This window comes from Euphorbia lathyris, chromosome 9 (assembly GCF_963576675.1).
Source record: "Euphorbia lathyris chromosome 9, ddEupLath1.1, whole genome shotgun sequence".
Classification (NCBI taxonomy): Eukaryota; Viridiplantae; Streptophyta; class Magnoliopsida; order Malpighiales; family Euphorbiaceae; genus Euphorbia; species Euphorbia lathyris.
Genome location: NC_088918.1, coordinates 33,272,962 through 33,295,375, shown reverse-complemented (window position 1 = coordinate 33,295,375; position 22,414 = coordinate 33,272,962). Strand labels below are relative to the sequence as shown.

Below are 22,414 nucleotides of genomic sequence, written 5' to 3'. Positions count from 1 at the left end.
AATGTACTCAGCTTCAGTGGTAGACAAGGCTACTGACGCCTGCTTCTTGCTGAACCAAGATACAAGACAGCTTCCTAAGAAATGACATCCTCCAGAGGTGCTTTTCCGTTCTAGCTTGTCTCGAACATAGTCAGCGTCAGTGTATCCAACGAGTGTAAAACCATGAGTGTTGGGATACCATAAACCTGCGTTCACTGAGCTTTGCAAATATCTAAGGATTCTTTTTACAGCTATGTAATGAGATTCCTTAGGGTTAGATTGATATCTAGCACAGTAGCATACTGAGAATTGAATGTCCGGTCTACTTGCTGTTAAGTAAAGTAGAGAGCCTATCATACCTCGATATAACTTGCTGTCTACTGACTTACCATTCTCGTCAGCACAGAGGACAGTGTCAGTGCCCATAGGAGTGGATATTGGCTTGCAATTTTCAAGATCATATTTCTTCAATATCTCCTTGGCATATTTAGCTTGACTGATGAAAATGTCATTCTTTCCTTGTTTGATTTGAAGTCCAAGGAAGAAGTTGAGTTCTCCCATCATAGACATTTCAAACTCAGTCTGCATTTGCTTGCTAAATTCCTTGCACATTGACTCATTAGTAGCACCGAAAATAATATCATCAACATATATTTGAGCCAGCAGGGTATCTTTACCCTTTCTCTTAATGAATAAGGTTGTATCAGCTTTACCCCTGACATAGTTTCTAGTCAGCAGGAAACTGGTCAGCCTCTCATACCAAGCACGTGGTGCTTGCTTGAGGCCATACAGAGCCTTTTTGAGTTTATAAACGTGGTTTGGGAATTTAGGATCCTCAAACCCTCGAGGTTGATTAACATAAACTTCCTCGTTTATAACTCCATTAAGGAATGCACTCTTAACATCCATTTGAAACAGTTTAAAGTTCATGTAAGATGCATATGCACATAAAATCCTAATAGCCTCTAACCTTGCCACTGGGGCAAAGGTCTCACCGTAGTCAATACCTTCTTGCTGACTGTAGCCCTGAGCTACAAGCCTTGCTTTGTTCCTGACTATGTTTCCTTGCTCATCCAGCTTGTTGCGGAAGACCCATCTTGTTCCAATGGTCTTCTGACTCCTTGGATGTGGCACTAGCTCCCATACATCGTTTCTTCTGAATTGATCAAGTTCCTCTTACATTGCGCTCATCCAGAATTCATCTTCCTCAGCATCAGCGAAGTTCTTAGGTTCCTGAACTGAGACGAAGGCTACATTGATGAGGTACCTCCTGAGTTGGTTTCTTGTCATCAGGGTATTCTCAGCGGCATTAAGGATTGCACTCTCTGAGTGCCCTCTTGGAATCCTTATCTCTTTGGGTAGATTGCTGTCTTGTGTTCTCTGTGTTTCAACAATCTCTGCAGCTGAAGACTAGTCAGTGAAAACAATATTTGGTTCACTTTTACCTTTGGTCAGCCCTTGAGGGAATGACTCAGCAGCTGTATCTTGATCAGCGGGTCCTGAGTGTGGATCATCCTCGGTTAGCGGCAGATATCTTCCTGCAGGGTTAGTTTCGTCGAACTCAACATGTACTGACTCTTCTAAAACTTGAGTTCGTTTATTGAAAACTTTGTATGCTTTGCTGTTTGTTGAGTAGCCTAAAAAGATAGCTTCATCAGCTTTTGAGTCAAATTTAGCTAGGCTATCTTTAGTGTTTAAAATAAAACATTTACAGCCAAAGGCACGAAAGTATCCAATGTTGGGCTTTCGTCCTTTCCAAAGCTCATAGGGGGTTTTCTTTAGTATAGGTCTAACAAGAGCCCTATTAAGAATATAGCATGCTGTGTTAACAGCTTCTCCCCAAAAGTACTTTGGAAGCCTATGCTCACTCAGCATTGTCCTGGCTATTTCAACCAGTGTTCTGTTCTTCCTTTCAACAACCCCATTTTGTTGAGGCGTTCTAGGAGCAGAAAAGTTATGGTCAATGCCGCTGGCTTCACAGAATTCAACAAACTGTTGGTTTTTGAATTCTCCACCATTATCACTTCGGATGTGAGCTAGTTTTAGGTCTTTATCATTTTCAAGTTTTCTAACCAAATTTGAAAATGTCTCAAAGGTCTCATCCTTGCTACTCAGCAAGATGACCCAAGTGTACCGAGAGAAGTCATCTACAATGACCAAGGAAAATCTTTTTCCACCCAGACTCAGCGGCTGGACTGGACCGAAGAGATCCAAGTGTAGTAATTCTAACGGACGCTTAGTTGAGACAATGTTTTTGCTATGAAAAGATTGTTTGGTTTGTTTTCCAGCTTGGCAAGCGTGGCATAATTGATCTTTTTCAAATCTAAGTTCAGGCAGTCCCTCAACCAATTGCTTTCTTGCTAATTTGGCCAGGAGGTCCATGCTTACATGACCAAGTCTCCTGTGCCATAGTGATGCGGGTTCCGTGAAGAACCCGATCTAAGGGATAAGTGTACCCCGTCGTTATCAAGTAATAAATTTCTGGGTTTAAGTCCAGGTTATCGTCCACAGGATTTATTTCTGCAAGTACCGAATTACTAAGTCTCGGATGTTATCTAGGCTTAAGGGGTTTGAGTTGGTTTTGTTTAATTAATCTACTCCTAGGTTGGTTTGCACTAATCCTAACTAGATTATCTAATTCTGACTAAGTTATTCTAACCCTAACTAAATTACTCTACCCCTAATTAAGTTAAACTACTCCTAAGTGATCTTTTGTCAATGCAATCATCTAAAGGATCATGGAGGGATACGATGATAATGGAAATAGATTGTTTAAACAATTGAATTAAAATCTAAGTCACTTGTGTTCGAGGCGATTAACCCGACCTATCCTCCTAAAGTTCCTAGTTCGTGATTCCCTTGTAAGGCCGAAACTAGCTCTAAGGCTCAGTAATTTGGGCTTAATCTTCTATAGGGTCGTCAATCCTATAGGCACTGACTAGGTCAGATTCAGCTCGCAATATGTGCCAACTTGATTTTGGGATTATCGAATGAGTTAAACCAATCAAACAAAGCGTAAGACAAAGATTCAAAGCATTAAAACAATTGAAGAAACAAAACTATTATATTAATCAAAGATGGAGAACATTGTCACGAAGTTACAATAAGCCTAAGATTCATAGCATGTATCATAGGATAAACAAGATATAAAAGAAGAAAAATCCCTTTCAGGGAACCTGTCAACCAATGCAGGCGTCTTCCTAGGACTTAAGGATGGAGCTCGAGCAATCCTCGGTGAATGGAGCTTTGGAGGCGTCTTCAATGGAGGTTTGAAGGTTTTTGGAGGAGGTGGAGAGGATTTCTCGAGGTGGAAGATAAGAAAATTACAAAAACAAAAGATCTCTAATTTACAATTGAAAATTTCTATTTATAGACGCGTCTCGGGCCTCGTTTTGACCTAATTTCGTGTCCTTGTTGGTGTAGGAAGACGTGGGGCCGAACGTGGCTTCGTGGGGGCGGAATTGGTCTTTTTGACCAATTCCCGCAGGTCTGCTCGCCGAGCAGGAAAGGCTGCTCGCCGAGCAGGATTGCGACGAGCAGCCCCTGCTCGCCGAGCAGGCGCCTGATGGCCTGCTCGGCGAGCAGGCTCCTGCTCGCCGAGCAGGCCTCCAGAGGCCTGCTCGGCGAGCAGAAATGGCCCCGGGGGCCCTGCTCGCCGAGCATTTTCGCCCGAAGCGCGCTCGATCCGTACCGGATGACTTCCAAACCCTTTTTCGTCTGAACTTACACCTGCACACGCATAAAAACTCCAGAAAACATTAGTCCAAAAGCCGAATTGATCCGTCAATCGCTTATTTTGAGCAAACGCTTCGTTTGGTGCGACTTTTGACGGACCAATTAGCTTCAAAAGATAACGGAATTCTATTATGCGTGTTATTTCGGCCGTATTTGCCTAAATTGATCACAAAACGAGCCTAAACGACGAAAAGTAAATAGAATGCTTCCAATTTCTAACTAACTCACACAAAAGCATTTAAATGCGAGAATTGCTCGCTTATTAGCCAAATAAACCTAAAAACCGTCCTAAAACCGTACCCAAAGATAGGGGTTTTTGACCCCTATCAAACCTCCTCGCACTTAAAACTTTACTTGTCCCCAAGTAAACTAAAAAAACTAAACCCTCCACCACAAGCAAGCTAGAAAACCTCCCGGTTTGACTGGGTGCTTGACACAACTTCGAACATCTGTAATTACATGGATTCGGAAATACAAAGTAGAGACACGATATCCAAAAGCCGCATTTCAATTATCATGGGTCATAGTTTTAAGCAAATGGACACATGTTCAATTAAACGAGTTTAAGGGGATTGCTAAGTAAAACACATCACCATAGGTAGTTCACTCATTCACACAATTTTTGGTGGCTAAGGTGTTTACTCTCGGCTTATGTTCTTGCTTAGGATTACGCTGATTTTGCACGTTCATCCGAGTTCCTCTACTATGCTACATGACTCCGATGATATCAAAAACAGCCTCTAATTGGGGTTGTAATGTGGTTAGAGGGTTAAAGGTACAACAAAGGTTAAAAGCTCTAGCGCTAAAAAAACAAGGTTAAAATGGCTTTAGCAAATACGGAGTGACTGAGCTTTTTATTCATCCCTTATTTTGGATTTCTTTTTGAGACGTTTTTATTTTTAGGAACTGGGGAATGAAATTCTTCCCTTTTGTTCGTCTCTTTTCTTTTCTCTTTTTTGTGATTTTTTTGTTTTTTGTTTTTTTGTTTTTTTGTTTTTTTTTTTTTTTTTCTTTTGGGATAGTGATGCTCATTCACCTCTTAGCCTTTTGGCTTGCTACTATAATGCCATAAACAACGATAAAGCGCTAGAGAAAAACAAAGGCTCAATTCGAGCTTTGCAAAAACAAAGGTTAAGTAGCGAACCAAGTTGTGGTTCGCAAAAACGGGTTAGAACGAAAGAAAAATCTACAAACTACAAAAATGTCGGCTCAAAGGGGCTTCCTAGAGTGAATGAAAAAGAGAAAATAAGGTAAAGAAAAGGTTAATTCTAATGAGGCTGATTCATCGTTTATCATCTCAAATCATTGCATGTAGGTTCAACACAGTATTAGGTGCAAAATCTGTAATCTTCCACAAGTCAAAGCATTCACACAAAAATGTCAAGAAAAAAAAAAGCTTTTCGATATTCGCTCTTAGGCTCAAATTCAGCTCACAATTCTTTGGGTTTCAATTTTGTGTTTACTAGTTTTTCCCAAACTCAAGTTTAACATCACATGCCTTCAATTCTTAAATTATCTACCTAAGTAATGATTTTAGCATTTCTTCAAAAGTAGGGTCTAAATGCAAACCTTAGCTCATGCTTTTACAGATACAAGAGTTGTGTCCTACACCTAAACTAGTTGTCATGCAATTTTAGATTCGGTTCTCAGCCCTCAAAGACAAATAACGAAGTTCAGATTCGAAGGAGGTTCACGGTTTTAGGTCCTAAACATGCAAAAACATAAACAAAACACCAAAACGCAAACCTAAACTAGACACGACGCAACAAAAATTAAAAATTTATACAATTTTTGTAAGTTTGTCTACCCCTCCTCCTCACACTAAAATTATGCAATAAGTTCCAACATTGCATCATAAATCATGAAGTACGAGTGTAAAAAGTTAGGGTGGAGAAGAAAACTTACGGATTTTATCGCAATCGCAAAAGCTTGACGATTTGCGGTGGCAAATTTTTTTTTTTTTTTTATTTATTTATTTATTTATTTCAGCTTCGTTCGGGAGAAAAAAAAAAAATCTCGAAAAAAATTCCTTATCGCGGCCGAGCACCGCCGCTGGGCGCCAGTGCCCAGCGGCGTGCTGGGCGCCAGCGCCCAGCGCGCGGTGAGCAGGGCCCTGCTCGCCGAGCTGGGCCTCCTGGGGCCAAAAAAAATTTTTTTTTTTTTTTTTTTGAACCTAAAAACTTAAAAATAAAAAATAAAAATAAAAATAAGAATAAATAAAATAAAACTAAACAACTAAAAAAAATATTTATTTATTTAATTATTTATTTATTTTTTTTTTTCTTATTTTTTTTTATTTATTTTTTTTAACGAACACTTTAAAAAAAACGTAAAAGAAAACTAAAAAGACTAAACTAAAGGATCAATGTATAATCTAAATAAAACAAACCTGAAAAGTTTTATTGAAACTTGGGTTGCCTCCCAAGAAGCGCTACGTTATAGTCGGTGAGCTCGACATAGAATTCCCGCCTAGGTGTATGCTTCTACTCGCGTTAGAAATTCAAATTCCTGAATAAATAATCCGTACCTACAAAACGGATTAAGAGCCTCTAATAAGTTTAATGAAAGCAGGAGGCCGAATTTAAACATATTATGAAAAAGTTTGGTTTGCTCCCTTTTGGATTCTCTTGGTAGGTCGAAGAGAATGAAAACTTCTGAGCATGAAACAAACCTAAACTTTTCTAATGTTTGAGGAAAAGGTACTTGAGATACACAAGTTTTGATTTGATCTTTTATCTCTACCACATGATTTAGAATTTCAGATTTTGAACCGGGGTTGCTTACCGCTTCCGGTTCTTCACTTACCTCGAGTGATGCATGTGATAGTGGACTTGGTTCTACCTTTTTGTCATTCCTCAAAGAGATGGCTTGAGCTGATTCCCGTTGTGGGATTTCTATGTTTTCCTTTATGCTTGGGAGAGCATCTCGGGATTGCTTTTGCATCTCTTGGTTTATTTGAGCCAGTTGGTTGCTCAATTCCTTGCAAACCTCCTCGTTGATTGTAAGTCGGGCTGATATTCCTTTCAAAAGGGACAGCACCTCATCTCGTGAGCTAGAGGGTTGTGGAGGAACTTGGCTTGCTTGTTCGTAAGGGAACATTCCCAATTCGTTTTCCCTGTGCTCATTAACAAACCTATTTGGAGGCCTCAATATGTTAGGGTTCCCGTAGGACAGATTTGAGTGTTGAGGTCTCCTCCAATCACTACCATAAAAGCTGTAAGAATTGGGGTTAGAATTATACCTTTGGTGATTACCCACAAAACTTACACTTTCATTGGTGTTGAGGCTCAGATTTGCCATCAAGATATCCATTTTCTCATTTAAGTCGGCCATGGAGGGATTGGGAGCCTCATTCTCCAGGGTATGAATGTATTGTCTTGATGGGATAGTAAACTTTTGAGCTTGCCACTCGACTTTTTCTTGCCAATTCATTGATCAGAGAATGTTGAGAAAAAGTGAAGTTCTAGCACAAAAGTTGATAAGTAACAGTATACAGATATGAACAAGTATAGAAACGTATAAAGAAATCATATATCAACAAGTATAAACGATATAAACAAAGATATTCACAATGAATGCCTAAACTAACAAATCAACCTTTGGTTCGATATTGCAGAAGAAATAAATCCCCGGCAACGGCGCCAAAAACTTGATTATTGGCGGTTGTCGGGTATTTATAGAATTAATCTACAATCCCCGGCAACGGCGCCAAAAACTTGATGCGGATTCCGTGAAGAACCCGATCTAAGGGATAAGTGTACCCCGTCGTTATCAAGTAATAAATTTCTGGGTTTAAGTCCAGGTTATCGTCCACAGGATTTATTTCTGCAAGTACCGAATTACTAAGTCTCGGATGTTATCTAGGCTTAAGGGGTTTGAGTTGGTTTTGTTTAATTAATCTACTCCTAGGTTGGTTTGCACTAATCCTAACTAGATTATCTAATTCTGACTAAGTTATTCTAACCCTAACTAAATTACTCTACCCCTAATTAAGTTAAACTACTCCTAAGTGATCTTTTGTCAATGCAATCATCTAAAGGATCATGGAGGGATACGATGATAATGGAAATAGATTGTTTAAACAATTGAATTAAAATCTAAGTCACTTGTGTTCGAGGCGATTAACCCGACCTATCCTCCTAAAGTTCCTAGTTCGTGATTCCCTTGTAAGGCCGAAACTAGCTCTAAGGCTCAGTAATTTGGGCTTAATCTTCTATAGGGTCGTCAATCCTATAGGCACTGACTAGGTCAGATTCAGCTCGCAATATGTGCCAACTTGATTTTGGGATTATCGAATGAGTTAAACCAATCAAACAAAGCGTAAGACAAAGATTCAAAGCATTAAAACAATTGAAGAAACAAAACTATTATATTAATCAAAGATGGAGAACATTGTCACGAAGTTACAATAAGCCTAAGATTCATAGCATGTATCATAGGATAAACAAGATATAAAAGAAGAAAAATCCCTTTCAGGGAACCTGTCAACCAATGCAGGCGTCTTCCTAGGACTTAAGGATGGAGCTCGAGCAATCCTCGGTGAATGGAGCTTTGGAGGCATCTTCAATGGAGGTTTGAAGGTTTTTGGAGGAGGTGGAGAGGATTTCTCGAGGTGGAAGATAAGAAAATTACAAAAACAAAAGATCTCTAATTTACAATTGAAAATTTCTATTTATAGACGCGTCTCGGGCCTCGTTTTGACCTAATTTCGTGTCCTTGTTGGTGTAGGAAGACGTGGGGCCGAACGTGGCTTCGTGGGGGCGGAATTGGTCTTTTTGACCAATTCCCGCAGGTCTGCTCGCCGAGCAGGAAAGGCTGCTCGCCGAGCAGGATTGCGACGAGCAGCCCCTGCTCGCCGAGCAGGCGCCTGGTGGCCTGCTCGGCGAGCAGGCATAGCCTGCTCGGCGAGCAGAAATGGCCCCGGGGGCCCTGCTCGCCGAGCGTTTTCGCCCGAAGCGCGCTCGATCCGTACCGGATGACTTCCAAACCCTTTTTCGTCTGAACTTACACCTGCACACGCATAAAAACTCCAGAAAACATTAGTCCAAAAGCCGAATTGATCCGTCAATCGCTTATTTTGAGCAAACGCTTCGTTTGGTGCGACTTTTGACGGACCAATTAGCTTCAAAAGATAACGGAATTCTATTATGCGTGTTATTTCGGCCGTATTTGCCTAAATTGATCACAAAACGAGCCTAAACGACGAAAAGTAAATAGAATGCTTCCAATTTCTAACTAACTCACACAAAAGCATTTAAATGCGAGAATTGCTCGCTTATTAGCCAAATAAACCTAAAAACCGTCCTAAAACCGTACCCAAAGATAGGGGTTTTTGACCCCTATCACATAGCCAGGAATTTTCTTCCTTTGAAACTAAGCATACAGTTTTTGAAAACTTTTTCTCTAAGTCTAGCATAAAGACATTATCAATCCGAGGGGCAGTTAAAATTAACTCATTTGTTTTTCCCTCGTATATTTTACATCCAGTAGCATCAAATATAACTTTTCTCCCATTGTCACATAGCTGAGCTACGCTGAGTAAGTTATATTTGAGTCCGCTGACTAGGGAGACTGACTCAATAGTAGGATTACCTCCGATGGTTCCTGACCCTACTATCTTACCCTTTTTGTTGTCTCCAAAACTTACGCTTCCTCCTCGTTTATGCTCAAATGTGATGAACTGAGTTTCATCACCAGTCATGTGCCTCGAGCATGCGCTGTCAATATACCACATCTTTGACTTCTCAGCACACCTCAGGCTTACCTGCATTGTAACTAGTTACTTTTAGGTACCCAATTCTTTTTGGGTCCTTGCTTGTTAGGTAAAGTATCATATTTTATTTTATGGCGGCATACTTGGACAGTATGACCATTCTTTCCACAGAAGTCACAGCTGACCTTCCGTTTAGGATTTCTCACTGACTGGTGAGCACCCCAGTGCTGAGCATGCCAGCACACCTTTGTGGTGTGTCCTTTCTTCCCACAAAAGTCACACTGGACATTCCGCTGGGGATTCCATTTCTACTGACCAGTACTTCGGTACTGAGCATTCAGAGGAATATTTCTTTTGTTTTGAACCTTTAGTTGGTTCTGGATATTTGTGACGTCCTTTCTCAGTTTCTTTGAATCTGATTGGACTTCAGAGACAGACTTATGTATGATCTCCATATTATCATGCAAAGTTGAGTTGTCCTGAAGAAGGAATCTGAGGTCACTTAGCTTGACCTCTTCAACCTCGTCACAGCGCCTGCTGAGTGCTCTAATTTTCTTATTACACTTCTTAACAAGTGTATAGAGGTCACTCAGGGCATTACCCATTTCGTTTCTGAGCTGGGAAAGTGATATTACCTCATTTGATTGCTCCTCATCATCAGATGCAATGGAGGGGTCAGTATGCTCAGAGACGCACGGCTCAGCAAGTTCGTCAGCCATGAAGCAAATCTTCGCTGACTCGGTGGCCTCAGCTTCTGTTGATGAAGACTCATCACTGTCGCTCCATGTAGCCACCATTGCCTTTTTGCCGTTCTTCTTATCCTTCCTCATCGTGGGGCAGCTTGACTTGATATGGCCAGTTTGATGACATTCAAAGCATGTGATGGGCTTTGAGTTGTCTTTCCTGCATTTGCTGTCGCTGGACTCAGCTTTATACTTATCAAACTTTCTGTAAGGCTTCTTAGAATATTTGTCATTCTTTCTGAACAGCCTTTTCATCTTCCTTGTGAACATACCATCTCCTCATCATCTGTTGAGCTCCCATTAGTGGAGTCAGCTTTCATGACAAGAGATTTCTGCTTCTTGTCTTCAGACTTTTCCTTCACCTCGAAATTTTTCATTGATATCTCATGGGTCAGCAACGAGCCGATGAGTTCGTCATATTTGTAGGTGGTTAAGTCCTGAGCTTCCTCAACAGCGGTCTTCTTTGCTTGCCAGTCTTTAGGAAGACTCCTGAGTATCTTTTTGACTTGTTCTTCCTCAGTGAAGATCTTCCCAAGTCTCTTGAGCTCATTGATGATGTTGGTAAACCTAGCATTCATGTCAGATATACCCTCATCATTGTTCATTTCGAACAGCTCGTGCAGTCTCATCTGCTGGTTCACCTTGGACTCCTTTACTTTATTGGTTCCTTCGTAGGTGACCTCCAGCTTCTTCCAGATCTCTTGCGCCGACTCACAATCTGAGATTTTATTATATTCTGCAGCATCGAGCGCACATTGAAGCATATTTATAGCCGAAGCATGATTTGTAGCTTCTTGAGATCATCCTCTGTCCATTTGGCCTCAGCTTTAACAACTGTTTGGCCAGCCACAACTTCGACAGGTACAAATGGGCCTTGGACTATGGATAGCCAGGCACTCATGTTTGTAGCCTGAATGAAATTTTTCATCCTATTCTTCCAAAAGGTATAGTTAGACCCGAAGAATAGGGGAGGCCGAGTAATGGACAGCCCCTCAGGTAAGATCTGAGTTGTTTGGTTTCCTGGGAGAAACCGAGTGCTGTTTTCGCCCATAGTGGGGATCAGCTCAAGGTGGTTAAACCTTTTACAGTGAGCTTTTAAGCTCTGATATCACTTGTTGGTCCCTTATAACGTTACAAGTATAGTTCCAAGGGGGGGTTAGGAACTATTTAAAAAAATTAAACTTAGGGCAGACTTCTTTTTCGTGAGAAAAAGGTTTGGACAACGGCGCTGAGTGAATAGCAAGATACTGGCTTAGTCAACTAGTGACTAGGTCAGTTTCTTTACTTGAGTCAGGAGATAGCACTTAGAGTCTATTCCTAAGCTCGGATATTCAACGCGCACAACTCAGCTTGACCTCTTTACTTGGTCAGTTTTTGTTTAAGCAAGCAATAAATATATAAAGGAGTTAAAGGTTAGAAATATGTTACTCAGCAGATTTATCCAGGTTCGGCCTCCAAGCCTACGTCCTGTCCCCGGAACACGTTCCGAGATTTCGAATTCTCTACTGAGCTCTTTAACGGTAGAGCATCAAACCTTTTACAATCTTAGCAACTGAGTATAACAAGAGTACCTTCCTCTATACCTCTACTCAATCCTAATCTCTCGCTGAGTACTATAACCGAGTACTCAGCCTCTCCTTTCTAATCTCTAGAAATGATAAATGTTTGTCCTAAACAATGATTGCTAAGACACCTTAGATGATTGAATAATCACTCTAGACTTTTACACAAAAGATATGAAATATAGTGTAAGATTGCTTTGCTTTTGCTTGGAGAACTTTTCGTAGAAATTTGGTCAGCGTAATGGCTTGATCAAGTTCTCTATGGAATGAAGCAACTGATAGCACTATTTATAGAGACGTCTGAGGCATCGGTCATTTCAAATTTCGAAATAACCGTTGGAGGGAAACGGCTTCCTGTCGTTGTCATCCTGACTTGCTCAGAGCTCTTGGCCAATCAGATTTGAGTATCTTCTGTCCTCGGTCAACTTTTGGTCAGCTCGGCAGAGTGTCTCTCCATTTATGGTAATGTCAACTAGACAGCATACTGTGTCGTCTGAACTTTACCCAAAGTGGAAACACTTTGTCTGGAAGTTTTCCTTAGCCAGCTACTGTCTTGTACTGTTTGTCGAATCAACTCAGCAGCTTCGTCCCGAAGTTGTTCCCTGAAGGTCTTCTAGATCCTTCTTCCGCTGAGTTGCGTTTTGTCCATAACGACAACGTTTTTGACATACGCGGGCCGAGTTGCCTTAGTCTGTTTGACTTGGGCTTTGACTTCCGTATTGGGCTTGGACCTTTTAATCTTGTGTCTTATAAACAATTTAACTCAACATTGAACAAACGCATTAGTAGAATAAATCAAAGCATTTAAACTAAGTGTGTTTAGAATATATTATACTTAAATAATTTTGTCAAATCAAAATTACGTGGAAAGGTGTTTCAACAATTACTACCCTGGTCTTTCTCCAATCGTGATCACTTAGTTGGTCTCTTATTATGGAGCGTCGTTCGTGGGCTTTGAGGCCTAAATGCTTCATCACATCTTATCCCACTTCTATATTGTGGTACATATAGTGTTTGAAGAAAAAGATCGTTTATCTGAAATTCACAATTCATTCCGATTTTTCTCAAGTTAGGGTTATGGACGTTTTTTGGTTGTTTAGCCAACAATCGAAACAAAAAAAAAACGTTTTTTATGTTTTACTTTATTATAATGCACTTTCGAACATTGTTTTATGATTGTTGGTAAATTGTGTTTATTATTTTCAGATATTTTTGTTTAATTGTGTTATTTATTTATTTTCATGATATGGTTTAAGACTTTAAATATAATATTTCATAGTTTTTGATGAATTATATTACATATGAATATTATTTTTTACTTGTTTGAGGTATTTCAATAATATTGTGTTGACGCATTTTAAAGATATATACTATTAATTTACATTATTTTTTATATTAAATTATTTTCTTGAAGCATTATTGTTCTTTTATGACTGTAAATTCAATGGAGAATGTATGTATGGACAATCATGATACTATAACAAAGGAAAGGTTTGACTATCTCAACGGTTGGTTGATCATCATAATTCATAAAGTGAATTCTTGGAACTATCTACATTTTTTTATTCTTTTTCTCTAAATAATATTTGAAAATTGTCACGAACAAAAAAGAATCAAACACCCTAAATTTTGAGTAAATTTTTCAAAATTCACTTATAACCACCCAGTTCGGAATGGATAGCGCCGGAATAAAAAAATATGAACAAAAAGCAATTCTAAACAATGGTGATGGAAGTAGAAATAAACCGAGTTTCATATCGAAAATGGACAGAGAGACTGAGACTTATTAGTAAGGTGACAATCTAATATATAGGCCTCAGTGTAGATTTTGGAGATTTTTAACTGGACCGATCCGAATAAAAAGATTTAGGATTACATTGAATCATTGACTTTTTGTTTTATACTGAACTGAATTGGACATTAACCTAATTAGATACAATTTGGAGATTTTAAATTCCTAATATTACTGAGAAAAAAATATTGAAAATTCTAGATTGTATCCATTAATTTTATTAGATATAATTTTGAAAATTTAAAATTTAAAATTTCTAAATTATATCGAACTGTATTTATCTCTAACTATAAGGTGTTAAATTTCAACCAAAACATACTGATAAACTAATAGTAGTATTCACATGGACTCTGATGACCAAATGAATTGTGTTCATTCACCGTTAGATTAAGACTGAGAAAAAAATGGGATAGAGATTCAAAACATCCTAAAGTTTATATTTAATCAGTCTTGATCTAACGGTGAATGAGCACAATTCATTTAGTGATTATTAATAAGACTGAATTCATACTAATGAATGAAATAGAAAATTAGTGGTTGACCGAGTCAGTCTGTATATATGTATATTATATTTCAGAATTTGTGATGAATATGGTTTGGAGCTTAGCTTTTGGGTTTATACAGAGGTTGGATCACTTTTGGTGGCTCCAAGTGGCAACAACTTACACTCTCTTCTCTTCTCATATGTTGACCAAGTTTCACAGACTTTTAATAAATATTTACAAAAAAATCCACAAACAATCAAAACTTCATATTAATGACCAAGTTTCAGGACATTTTTTGGGCTTCTGCAATTACCTTTTTCTCCCCATTTAATATTCTTCAATGAAATACAATTTAATGATCAACTATTCATTTTGATACCTCCATTTAAAATCTAAATCATCTTCCTTTGATTAGTATGAAATAATTAATTAATTTTCCAATCAATATAAATGTAATTGTTAGTTAAATTAATGAATAGTGTAATAGATGCCATGATATAAAGGGGAAAGTACAAAAACGACACTTGTATGTATGTGGTTTGCGTAATCAATTTTTCGATCAAAAAATATTTGTTGTTTAGTTGATTTATAAAGTAATGAAGTAATTTGTAAAAATTTAGTATTTTAACTACCCCAAATCGATCATTTTTAAGGTAGGAATAACTAAGTTTGTAAACTGCACAAACCATATATCACTATTTGTAAATTTTTAAATCACACAAATTATGTTTGTAAAAGGGTCAAATGTGAATTTTTTTTATTTACCATAATATAAATATGGTTTTATTATAAATAATTGCCTAAGATTGTGTTGCCAAATTTTGTATTATAGTTGCTTTTAGGTGATTAAACTTTAATCTATTTTGGGAGACCTTCATATCACCTAGAAGTGCTTGCAGTATTAATCTCAAGGGTACTTCAATCAGGAAAAAAAAAACATGAGTTGTTTTTGGAGTATTTATAATATTAATTGGAGGGTACTTCAGTTAGGAAAAAATATATTTTTTTTTTTTACAAACAATAATCAACCATTGTTTTCTACTCAATATCAAACACTATTTTATAAGTTGTTTGAAGCAAAATAACAAATTGCTCTGAAATGAAGTGTTAAAGAAAAAAAGTTGCCTGGACTGAAGCAAAATAACTAACTGTATTCACTGCTTGTTTCCATGATTTGGTTTAAGACTTTAAGAAAATTGTATTGAATTATATTACTTATGCACATTATTTCTTATTTATTTGAATTGTGTCAATAATAAGTTAACACTTTAGGGGGTGTTTGTTTACCTACTTTTCACCTTCTGTTTGCCTTTTCATTTTAAAAGGCAGAGTTTTAGGTGTTTGGTTAGGTTTCTCCTGTTTGCCTTTTACAGTTGAAAAGCAGCATTAAGTGTTTGGTTAATGACCTCCTGTTTGCTTTTTACACTTGAAAAGTAGCCTTTTACAAAAGCAGAGAATCTCTACTTTTTGAAAAAGCAGTTTTTTCTAACAGCAAACAGCAAACCGTAACAGTAAACAGCAAACAGTAAGTAAAACAAACGGACCCTAAATGTTGTTGTTAATATATTTTCAAAGAATATATTACAAATATACAATTTTTTCTTTATTAAATCATTTTATGTTATTATTTTGATAGTATACTACATATTTTAATAACATTTATATAGTAATTCCTCGATAGCAAGCTCGTACGCATACTTTCTAATAAGTCTTGCTTCCTTTTAAACGAGCCTGATGGAACTCTTTTTACGGGAACTTCCACATAGTTTGACTTTTAATGGTAGTCAGTTGTCTTCGTTCTTCCCTTTCCATTGCGAATTGAGTAAGGGTCGATATTTGTAAAAATGTTTGAGCCTAATTATTTATTTATCTCCGAATATCTTATCCGCTAAATTAGCATCTAGCTTTTTTAATAACCTTGCTAAGAGGTGAAACAAACACCCCCAACCATCCTACTAAAAACTAATATAAGGATAATCCAGACATTTCGGTTGGAGTCAAAATTAAGGTAAACAAAAGATGAAGAAAAAAGGTTCTTTGGAAATTTAATTTGTCTATATTGTAAAACAAGTCTGCATATCCCAATCATGACCAACAAATTACTCTTAAAATACTCGGGGGAGCCTTTCAATGTCTATATATATATATATATATATATATATATATAATCTCCATTCTAAACTAAACAAGGACATTTAGACAGAGACTTGGAATAATTCTTTTATATTCCTACATCTTCTCCTTCTTCCTCTGTCCTCTTCACATCAATTTCTTCCTTGTTTCTGCAAAAATCTTCAATGGGATTTGAGTTCCAGCAACATAAGAAGAAATCAATGAACAAAACAAGCAAACCGAGAGCCCGAAACAGCAACAATAACAATAAATTTGTTGGTGTTAGGCAAAGGCCTTCAGGCAGATGGGTAGCAGAAATCAAAGACACTACACAGAAAATTAGGATGTGGCTTGGCACTTTTGAGACTGCTGAAGAAGCTGCCAAAGCTTACGACGAAGCTGCCTGCCTCCTCCGCGGATCAAACACTCGCACCAACTTCGTCACTCAAGTCTCCTTGGATTCGCCTCTTGCTTCCAGGATCCGTGATCTCCTCAACAATAAGAAATCAGGAAAGCAACAACAAAGGAAACAAGAAGAACCTGTGGAAATCTCTACCCCATCATATAGCATACCCACTATCAGCACAACTACTAGCAGCAGCACCAGCACCAGCAGCAGCACCAGCAACATGATAAGTTATACTGATAACAATACTCCGTCTAGTGAGATAATAAACGACACTCAGGTTTTCGACGATGTGTATAAACCAGACATGAGTAACTGTAGACAGGAACTCGAATTCAGTAAACCAGACATGAGCAGCTATAGAGAGGAACTTGAATTCGGTTCTTATCGGGATGATCTTTCATGGGATTTTGCACCGGGATTCGATAGGTTTTCGTTCACTCAAGAAGTGCTGGATTTCCCCAGAAATATAGAGCTGCCTGAGACAAATGACAAGGAGTTCACAGAATTTGATAGGATGAAGGTTGAGAGACAAATATCAGCATCTCTATATGCCATAAATGGTGTGCAGGAGTATATGGACACTGTCCATGATTCTATTGAAGCTCTGTGGGATCTCCCACCTATATATTAATCAAATTCGGCCGTCTCTCGCATTTGTCCAGGATCGACCGAAGCATTGCAGTGACAAAATACCAGTTAGAGATAGAGGCTGAACATTGAGCTACCAGCAGAAGTTGAGGAATTGATAAATGCAAAGTCCAAGCAATGATGTTTATTCAAATATTCTTTTTGTTATCCATTGTTCAAACACTTGCTATCTCCTTGAGGGTATGAATGTCATATGTATGTTTCTTACAGGCTTACAACTCTAATATGAGGAATGTTGACTATCTAAAATAATTCAAGTTGCCCCTCATCCTATTCAGTATATTTAAGTCTTATATTATGTCATGGATGACTTCTCAGAAAGCATCTTTCATATCATATTCTTGGAAAAGAAAGTGAACTTCCCAATTTCTTTGGCTTGCAAATTAGTCAACACATCATTTCTATCTATCTTATGATAACTATGCAAAAAGCTGCTGTTATACTCAGGAAGCAATTACTGAGAAAGCAATCAGTGCACTACTGACACCATAGTGTTCTCTTAAGTCTGTGAAAGATATGCCGCGAACAAGTCTGCATTTCTTATTCTGTTTGTCCACATCTCTTGGACGGAGTTTTAGTTGTTGCTTTCAGAAGTAAAGATAATAGGTAGTCTGTTCACAGGATTTGAAGACTATGTTGCACGGAGACGGAAACATATACCGACACAGAAGTCGGGAAACGTTATTTCTAAAACATAACCTCCATAAAATAGCTTTCAAATGAATAGAGATGGACTCAGACACGAAACAGAGAAACGCTACTAGAGAGGAGTGTTCATGCAACATCATAGTTTGAAAATCTGTCACGGACTAAAAGTCTTAACACGCAGACAAGGCGGATGCTTGCTGGTTGAGTTTGAATGTGGGATGCGGGACGGCTATAATTAAGAGCACATGCTATTTAGCTGTCGTCTTAGATTGAGACAAGCACGAGTAGGCAGAGAACCGCACACTAATATGAGCAATCAAAGAAGTCATGCATGAGAATGTTGCATGAATTGAATAGGGAGAATGTCACTAAACAAAAGTCATGACACGCAGACAAGGGGATGCTAGCTGGTTGAGCTTAAATGTGGGATGCAGGACTGTTATAATTAAGAGCACATGTTATTTAATTACCGCCTTAAGGCGTGCATCTACGCCTAAACGGGTTCAGGAGTTGTTCCCGCTCCCCCGATAAGCCCATGGGATTGTGAAAACCAGTAAGCATTGGAGGCGGAAAAGACTGAACCTTGGAAGTGGCGGAATACCGAAGGTGCCGTACAAGTGTTGACTCTGCACAAAAACTCTGACCCCGTGAAAAAGTCAAGCCCAGATTGGAGTATTACTAAATCATGTAACCATGCATCTACATTTGCATACATATTGATGTTAAACAAGATTAGGTGTAAAGATTCTGTTTCCTACCATGTATGTATATACACACATATATATATAATATATGGCAATGCAAAAGCTCCCCATCACTTTCAAATGACTTCATCTCTAGACGATATTAATTCATCGTAGTTGTTGCCAAGTGCCAACAACAGATTCTTTTCCGATAATTATTTTTAGGGAACAGGTAGGAATTTCCGACAAAAACTACCTAATTCCTACGTCAACAGATCCAAAATCTTAAAAAAAGGCATCTTTTCCAACGCTTCATTTCACTCCAGCTTGAAATATATATATATATATATATAGCCACAGCTTCGGAAAATATAAAGAAACTATGTGTCACAATACAGAGACTAAATACCTAAGCATATTTTATTGGTATTGAAAAGCCACAATTAAAAGCGAAGAAAATTGCATATTTTCAAGAACGTGCTAGAGATATTGACATTGAAATGCCTCAATTCAGAATAAGAAAACGATAGATTTCCAAAATAATACTTCTGAAAGATCAGATCCAAAACACAGTGAAATTCAGTAATCAATGACATGAACAATTTTCTCTACAATTAATACACAGCCAGAAACAAACAAGATGTGGGAAAGTGGGTAGACATACAGCTGCTAATGCCTCAAAAAGTACTATTTCAATAATCTTCTCCTTCTTCATCTTCATCTTCAGCACCTTCAGCACCAACTTCCTCATAGTCTTTCTCAAGAGCAGCAAGATCTTCACGTGCTTCTGAAAATTCACCCTCCTCCATGCCTTCCCCAACATACCAGTGCACAAATGCTCGTTTCGCATACATAAGATCAAATTTGTGGTCAATCCGGGAGAAGACCTCAGCTACAGCTGTATTATTGCTTATCATACAAACTGCACGCTGCACCTTAGCAAGGTCACCTCCAGGTACCACTGTTGGTGGCTGATAGTTAATGCCGCACTTGAATCCAGTTGGGCACCTGAAATTAAAAGGAGAACATAAAAATGGTGCTATAGATACTGAAGCATGTCTTATCTCAAAGGCAATGGACAATCACTGCTGAAAATTAATTATCATATATTAACTCACCAGTCAACAAACTGAACTGTCCTCTTTGTCTTAATGGTGGCAACAGCAGAATTAACATCCTTTGGCACAACATCTCCACGGTACATCAGACAACAAGCCATATACTTCCCATGCCTTGGATCGCATTTGGCCATCATACTCGAAGGTTCAAACACAGCACTTGTGATCTCAGGAACTGATAGCTGTTCATGGTAAGCCTTTGCAGCAGATATCACAGGGGCATAAGAAGAAAGCATAAAATGGATGCGAGGATATGGCACAAGGTTGGTTTGGAACTCTGTAATATCCACATTAATGGCTCCATCAAATCTCAGTGATGTGGTTAAAGAAGAAATGATCTGTGATATTAAGCGGTTCAAATTGGTGTAAGTTGGCCTTTCAATATCTAATGATCGCCTGCAGATATCATAGATAGCTTCATTGTCAAGAAGGACGGACACATCTGTGTGTTCAAGGAGAGAATGAGTGGAGAGTACACTGTTATAAGGTTCCACGACAGCAGTAGAAACCTACATTATGTAAAAATAATAATAGAAAAAACATTCTGTTAGTTTGAGAACAGCAAAATAATTTTGCATATAATTCACATGCACACAATACAGCTTTGGAGTGGTGACTACTGGCTAAAACGACATAGAAAAGCAAGTTTATAAAGAAAATGATTAAATTCTTAGTGCTAATAAAAAAAACTGCTCTATTTGTGATTTGAAGAAGCAGGGGATTTCAATATATGGAAGAAATAATGTTTTTATACTGTAGATGCAGCTTTTTATAGTTTACTTTTTGTACTCTGCTCATGGTTTTTAACCACATACCTGAGGAGAAGGATATATGGTGAAGCCAAGTTTTGACTTCTTTCCATAATCAACTGACAAGCGTTCCAAAAGTAGGGAGCCAAAGCCAGAACCAGTGCCACCACCAACAGCACTGAACACCAGAAATCCTTGCAAGCCAGTGCAATTGTCAGCCAACTTCCTCACTCGGTCAAGGCATAGATCAACAATTTCTCTCCCCACTGCAGTATTCAACACCAATACAAATATATTAGCCAGTGCACACAATAAGAGCAAAACTTCTAATTTAACATTGCAACATAAATTCATACCAGTATAATGTCCTCTTGCAAAGTTGTTAGCAGCATCTTCCTTGCCAGTAATAAGTTGTTCAGGGTGAAAAAGTTGTCTGTAAGTCCCGGTTCTAATTTCATCTATGACAGTAGGCTCTAGATCAACAAATATAGCTCTTGGGACATGCTTGCCAGAGCCAGTCTCACTGAAGAAGGTATTGAAGGAGTCGTGTTCGGAACCAATGGAGGTGTCGCTGCAGAAAAAAATTATAAACCCTAATCAGGGAGTGATAAACAGAATAATAGAGAATGCTTCAAGACCAGAAAATCAAACAAAAACTTCCAGAAGGAAAACAAGGGATCCACTTTTGCTGTGTTAAATTCTAAGCGCATGCCTGATGTGGCCATCGTATTAAACATTAAAATATAGAGATATAGGTTCCCGCTCCTTGCCAGCAAAGTACCCAAACTTATTTACAAACATAAACATAATCTTCTAAACTACTTCTAACTTCCTATTCTTTAAGCACAAAGAAACTATAGATAACATTATAGATAACATTCCATGACTGCACATGCCTTTCATTCAACGATTAAAACTAAAAATCCATGAAAAACTAGGGTGTTTACGTACATTAAGAAGGAAAAACAAACAAAACAAAGATGGAAGGAGATTCTATCACTTTCCCCATCGCGAAACCCATTAACAAAGCTAACACACGGAGCTTAAAACCAGATTTAAATACTACTCTAACCTAATACATTCCATGTTCGCTTTAATTTCTCTCATGAAATGGAAACCAATGTCTCAAGTAGAAAATGAAATTTCAACTCCTTTAGTTAAGTATCAGATATCGATTTTCATTATAGAATCGATGCGATTAAATCGTATAAAATTCATCCCCTAGGGTTTATTCACACAACAAACACATAAATGATCTCTTCAAATAAATCTAAATTCATGTTAGAAAATAACGACAAAAGGAAACGAATCACAAAAGCTGAACGAAAAAAAAAAGCTATAAACACATAAAATCGTAAAAAAAAAAAAAAACCTAAAAAAGACGATCGCAAACGCGAATGGTAGAATCACATGAAATAAAGACGATCGCAAAAGCATACAGAGCGGACAGGAAAGAACGGAGAAATGGAACAGAGAAGACGAAAAGGAGAGAAAGATGATGATACCTGGGCATTGTTCCATCAGGTTGAATTCCATGTTCAAGGCAGTAGAGTTCCCAGCAAGAATTCCCAACCTGAATACCAGCCTGTCCGATATGTATGCTAATAACCTCTCTCATTATTATCCTCCTTTCTCTGTTGTAGTCAAATGGGAAATCCAATTATCAACAATTATAGACCCACTTTTCTCTCTAGCAATCTCAGAGAAAAAAGGAAGGAAGGAATGAAGAGAGGAAAAGACAGGATTTTTTTCAGAGAGAGAGAGAGTTAATAAAAGTATAATACAAATAAAAATAAAATAAAAAAGGGCAATTATAATTCAAACCCACCACTTGGCTCCAACTGTATGTTGGTGGCAACTTTTCGCCAGGCTAGGGCTATCTGTCGCTTTGTGTGGGGCCCACTTATACGGCGGCTCTGCCTCTTTCACTTCAAACAAAACCGTCTTGCCCTGCCGCGCCGGCCGCTTTGAACTCCCCGGCAAAATCCTGTTTGCTTGATAATAATAGGATTGGTTTTAGGCCTCACAATCCCCCCCT

The 22,414-nt window shown here is 38.2% G+C and overlaps 2 protein-coding genes across 3 annotated transcripts; one reads left to right on the top strand and one right to left on the bottom strand.

The window, feature by feature from the left end:
• Positions 1-16,107: 16,107 nt before the first annotated feature.
• LOC136205400 (ethylene-responsive transcription factor ERN1) lies at positions 16,108-17,437 on the top strand. Its single transcript, XM_065995967.1, has one exon. The coding sequence runs from the start codon at positions 16,307-16,309 to the stop codon at positions 17,159-17,161; it is 855 nt and encodes a 284-aa protein (XP_065852039.1). The 5' UTR covers positions 16,108-16,306; the 3' UTR covers positions 17,162-17,437.
• Positions 17,438-19,018: 1,581 nt separating this feature from the next.
• LOC136205398 (tubulin alpha-3 chain-like) lies at positions 19,019-22,152 on the bottom strand. 2 transcript variants are annotated; one of them, XM_065995966.1, is made up of 6 exons: positions 21,882-22,152; positions 20,733-20,947; positions 20,443-20,642; positions 19,628-20,136; positions 19,397-19,517; positions 19,019-19,320 (listed from the first exon to the last, which is right to left on the bottom strand). In XM_065995966.1, the coding sequence occupies exons 1-6, from the start codon at positions 21,992-21,994 to the stop codon at positions 19,096-19,098; spliced, it is 1,383 nt and encodes a 460-aa protein (XP_065852038.1). In that variant the 5' UTR covers positions 21,995-22,152; the 3' UTR covers positions 19,019-19,095. The 2 variants fall into 2 exon arrangements, with proteins under 2 accessions (XP_065852038.1, XP_065852037.1); XM_065995965.1 differs by having other exon boundaries at positions 19,019-19,517; positions 21,882-22,150.
• Positions 22,153-22,414: the final 262 nt, after the last annotated feature.

What these genes read in the sequence shown, in the direction of transcription:
- LOC136205398 (XM_065995966.1), bottom strand. Translation starts at nt 21,994, where the DNA reads ATGAGAGAGGTTATTAGCATACATATCGGACAGGCTGGTATTCAGGTT. An exon ending in CCTGATGGAACAATGCCCAG is followed by an intron (nt 20,948 to 21,881) that starts GTATCATCATCT and finishes TTTTTTCTGCAG; the next exon opens with CGACACCTCCATTGGTTCCG. An exon ending in ATAATACAGCTGTAGCTGAG is followed by an intron (nt 19,321 to 19,396) that starts GTCTTCTCCCGG and finishes ATGTTGGGGAAG; the next exon opens with GCATGGAGGAGGGTGAATTT.
- LOC136205400 (XM_065995967.1), top strand. Translation starts at nt 16,307, where the DNA reads ATGGGATTTGAGTTCCAGCAACATAAGAAGAAATCAATGAACAAAACA.